The sequence below is a fragment of the Tigriopus californicus genome, chromosome 7 (assembly GCF_007210705.1).
Source record: "Tigriopus californicus strain San Diego chromosome 7, Tcal_SD_v2.1, whole genome shotgun sequence".
Lineage (NCBI taxonomy): Eukaryota > Metazoa > Arthropoda > Copepoda > Harpacticoida > Harpacticidae > Tigriopus > Tigriopus californicus.
In genome coordinates, this window is record NC_081446.1 from 1,961,578 (window position 1) to 1,966,135 (window position 4,558).

Consider the following 4,558-nt stretch of genomic DNA (forward strand, 5'->3'; position numbering starts at 1 on the left):
CATTTACCTTATGATGGAAAGGGTGGTGCTTTGACTTTCCTAGCTTTCTGGCAATCCTGATTTTGAAAATTTATTTGATCCCATCACTAGTATTCATCCATGTGGTGGAAATACCTAACTGAAACCCAAAAAACAAGCCTAGGTTCAGGCTGACCTCCAGAGGTGCCGCAATTACCTTGATTTTGTAAAGATGCAATCGCGTCGCCCACATTCAAGCACAATGTTGGGAGATTGAAACGAAATTCCGATTGACTCATCATTGCATTGCAATTTCGTATACATTTTGTTGTTCTTTTAAGATGCGTTGCTAAACAACGGCAATCAATAGAATATGTGATTTGCCCTGCTAATGTCCGAATATTTTTCTTTTTAATGTGTTACATGTGTTATGCCAAAAAAGCATGCTTTTATTGTTCTACTGCTCTTTCTTGGTGTATATTTGTAAGAATCAGAATTTCATTGAAATAACTCAATTTGACTTGAACAAAATTTCACGAAATGACATTGGCCCTTGCCAACCAACGTCAGTTGAGCTGAAGACATGCTCATCCAGTAGACCAGTACAGCTCTAGTTAAACTTAAGCATTCTAGTTACTTGGTTTTCTATGGTCAGGATTGTTACAAGATTGTTGATCAATTAGNAACCTTAAGCATTCTAGTTACTTGGTTTTCTATGGTCAGGATTGTTACAAGATTGTTGATCAATTAGGCCATTTGAAATGAGAGATTCCAACCAGCGACCTCTTTCTCACACTAGGAAAGTCTTGTAACTACTACACCACAAATCCTACCTTCTGTAAAAAAAAGTTATGAGGATATGTACCACTTACTGGCAGAAAAGCCATGGTGTGTCCAAAATCATGTCAAAATTGAATTCTCAATGCCAGAGGGATCTAAATTATATTAGAAACTCAATTTTCTAACAATCAAAAATACCACCTACAAAAGGGTTTAGTCAAGCCCTAGTTGGAACCAAAATTATTTAGTTACAATATCCTGGGGTAGTTGGATATCAACTTAGTCTGATGATTTAGTAGAGATTAGGGAATGACAGTAATGATTATGATAAAGAGGTAGTTGGCAATGATGGGCGTCAAAGGGAGAAAGTATTGTACTTTTATTAATCAAGCCAAGGTAACAAGATAGGGATGTCCAACTGTCCATTTTGCAACAAATTTATTAAGTTAGAAAATCTTGCCAATAAGCTCTTAGAATATGCCAGAAAACATGCCAGAGCAGAAAAATATGCCATTTTCAATTGTTCCATGCCAGAGGAGTTCCAAATATGTCAGATGTACACTTTTTTTGGCATGCAAAAATGCCATCTGGAAGCCCTGGCTTGATTTGATGGCTCCACTTTTTCTAGTGTGGTTGGTGGTGGGCAATCTAAAAGATCACAAGAAAAGGGGGTGCAATCGTGACCCATTCATATCCTACCCTATTACGGCTACAACGACATGAGCCATTGTTAAACCCGTGGAATTTACGGTACTTGATTACGAACATTGGAGGGACCTAAAGTCCACGGAAATTTACCCATCAAACGATGAACTCGGATCGGTTGCGCTCATTGGAGAACCTATGCTCACACATATTTGTTCGGGATCAACGGTAAAAGGCTCACTTTTGGAACCAGCCGCTCAACAAAACTTGGCTGGGTACTTTGAGAAGCCCATCCAAAAATGAATGTACGTAGAGAGAGAGTCATTCTGTTACTTATAGAATTCCTATTACAGCCTGGTGGTACTCTGTTGACCTGGGGAGTAAACCTTAAAAAGGAAAAAGGGCCATTTTTTGATTCTTTTGAAAAATTACCGCAATATTGATCAAAGCAGGTGAAAGCGTCTTTTAGTACTGGGGTCGCCGGGTTAGATGTGTCTCACCTGTCCAGCGAAGCCAGCCATGAACTATTTCCGAGAAGCAGTGTCTGGTCCGTATCAGATTAATTTTCCATAGATCGGCGTGATTAGCGTCTCGAAGTCTCCAAGAAAATAGTGGGGGAAGAGAATCAAAACGGGGAACTTTTACATCTGAGAACTTTTCGCTGACCACTGCACCACCCTCGTCTTCCCTCACATAAGGGTGACCTCAAATGACGAGATTCGAACCCACATCCTTTGGCAAACTATGTCACGCTCTATTGGGTACATTAGACCTCTCAACTATCATAGATCCTTAACTTGAGAGTGTATATTTTCTGGGTTCTTTCCGAGCATACTAAGCTTGGGCACTGAAATATACTTTAGGGAAGCATAAATTTTATTAGGCTTGTAAGGGCTTGGATACTAACACCGTTCATACACATTTAGTCTTTCAGTCTTTCTTCGCCTAAATATATTTCAGGTTTTAAATCTTAATCTTTAGTTTGACATTTACTCATTATGCACCCAGTTAAGATGGGCGGGAAATTCGAAATGTGCACCAATCTTATTTGTTCTCTTTTTGTGCAGTGATTTTTTGAAAAATAATTTTCTAAAAACGAAGTCCACTGAGGAGTTTCTAACAACAGAGGCATTTGGACATTGCTAGACTTTAATCGCGGAGGACGAAGAAGCCATGCATATGATGAGTAAAATCACGAGGTCCTTTGGGTTGATTACCTTCAATTCTTGTTACCTCTCATTTTTATGATAATTACGGTAGCTTAGTGGTCCAACGTACTCGATAGAGGCACGGCGCGGTTCCCCAGAGGGCCTGGGTCCGAAATTCGCATTAGGAGAAAATTTAATATATTTTCAAACAACATCTATAATCAAATACAGTCTGACAAAATTGTGAAAATAAATGGTATTTTAATCGACTTCTTCAACGGTAGGACCGCCAGCGTTACCTCCGGCGGGCATTCCATGGGCAGGATTAGCACCAGATTGGTACAACTTTGAAATGATGGGATTGCAAACGGACTCAACTTCCTTGAGTTTGTGCTCGAACTCCTCTTTCTCGGCCAATTGGTTGTTGTCCAACCATTTGATGGTCTCGTTGCACTTTTCGTTGATCATGTTCCGGTCGGCTTCGGAAATCTTGTCCTTGATTTGTCCGTCTTCCAGGGAGCTCTTCATGTTGAAGCAATAAGATTCCACATTGTTCTTGGCCGCAATCTTGTTCTTTTGCAAATCATCCTCGGCCTTGAACTTCTCGGCATCTTGAACCATTTTTTCAATGTCATCCTTGGAGAGCCGGCCTTTGTCGTTGGTGATGGTGATCTTCTCTTGCTTGCCGGAGGATTTGTCCATGGCCGACACGTTCAAGATCCCATTGGCATCAATGTCGAAGGTGACCTCAATCTGTGGCACGCCTCGAGGCGCTGGAGGGATTCCGGTGAGGTCGAACCTGCCCAGAAGATGATTATCCTTGGTCATGGCTCTCTCGCCCTCAAATACCTGGACGGTGACCGCCGGTTGATTGTCGGAATAGGTGCTGAATGTCTGCGTTTGCTTGGTGGGGATGGTAGTATTTCTCTTGATCAGCGATGTCATCACTCCGCCGGCAGTTTCGATACCCAAAGATAGAGGGGCCACATCCAGGAGAAGGAGATCGTTGACCACATCAGAGGTATCACCCGTCAAGATAGCCGCTTGTACGGCCGCACCATAGGCCACAGCTTCATCTGGATTGATGCTCTTGTTCAACTCTCGGCCATTGAAGAGGTCTTGCAGCAGCTTCTGAATCTTGGGAATCCGCGTGGATCCACCCACCAGAACGATATCATGGATGGCGGACTTGTCCATTTTGGCATCTCGCAGGGCTTTCTCCACCGGCTCCAGAGTGCCTCGGAAAAGGTCGGCACAGAGCTCTTCAAATCGAGCTCGGGTGATTGAGGTGTAGAAGTCAATGCCTTCGAAGAGAGAGTCGATCTCGATGTTGGCTTGGGCCGAGGCGGAGAGGGTTCGCTTGGCCCGCTCACAAGCCGTTCTGAGGCGTCGAACGGCTCGCTTGTTCCCGGTGAGATCCTTCTTGTGCTTTCTTTGGAATTCCTTGACAAAATGATCCACTAGGCGATTATCAAAATCCTCCCCACCCAAGTGCGTATCTCCAGCGGTGGCCTTAACTTCAAACACTCCATCCTCAATGGACAAGATGGAGACGTCAAAAGTCCCACCCCCCAAATCGAAGATCAGCACGTTACTCTCTCCAGTTTGGCCCTTCTTCTTGTCCAACCCGTAGGCAATGGCCGCGGCAGTCGGTTCATTGATGATCCTCAACACTTTCAGTCCGGCAATGGCTCCGGCATCTTTGGTGGCTTGTCGTTGAGAATCGTTGAAATAGGCGGGAACTGTCACCACGGCGTCCCTGACCGTGGTCCCCAGATAAGCTTCAGCCGTTTCCTTCATCTTGGTGAGGATCATGGACGAAATCTCCTCAGGATTGAAGGTCTTCTCTTGGCATTTGTAATCCACTCGAATTTTGGGCTTACTCCCATCATTGACTACTTTGAAAGGCCAATGTTTGAGGTCTTTTTGCACATTGGAGTCGTTGAATTGGCGACCAATCAGTCGCTTGGCGTCGAAGACCGTGTTCGTGGGGTTCATGGCCACCTGGTTTTTGGCCGCATCGCCAA

The 4,558-nt window shown here is 43.9% G+C and overlaps 1 protein-coding gene across 1 annotated transcript; it reads right to left on the bottom strand.

Moving 5' to 3' along the window:
• Positions 1-2,712: 2,712 nt before the first annotated feature.
• LOC131883190 (heat shock 70 kDa protein 1-like) lies at positions 2,713-4,547 on the bottom strand (the record flags this gene model as incomplete). The annotated part of the gene is given in 1 exon segment (XM_059230578.1): positions 2,713-4,547. A coding segment is annotated over 1 exon segment (1,755 nt), but the record flags the coding sequence as incomplete, so codon positions are not given.
• Positions 4,548-4,558: the final 11 nt, after the last annotated feature.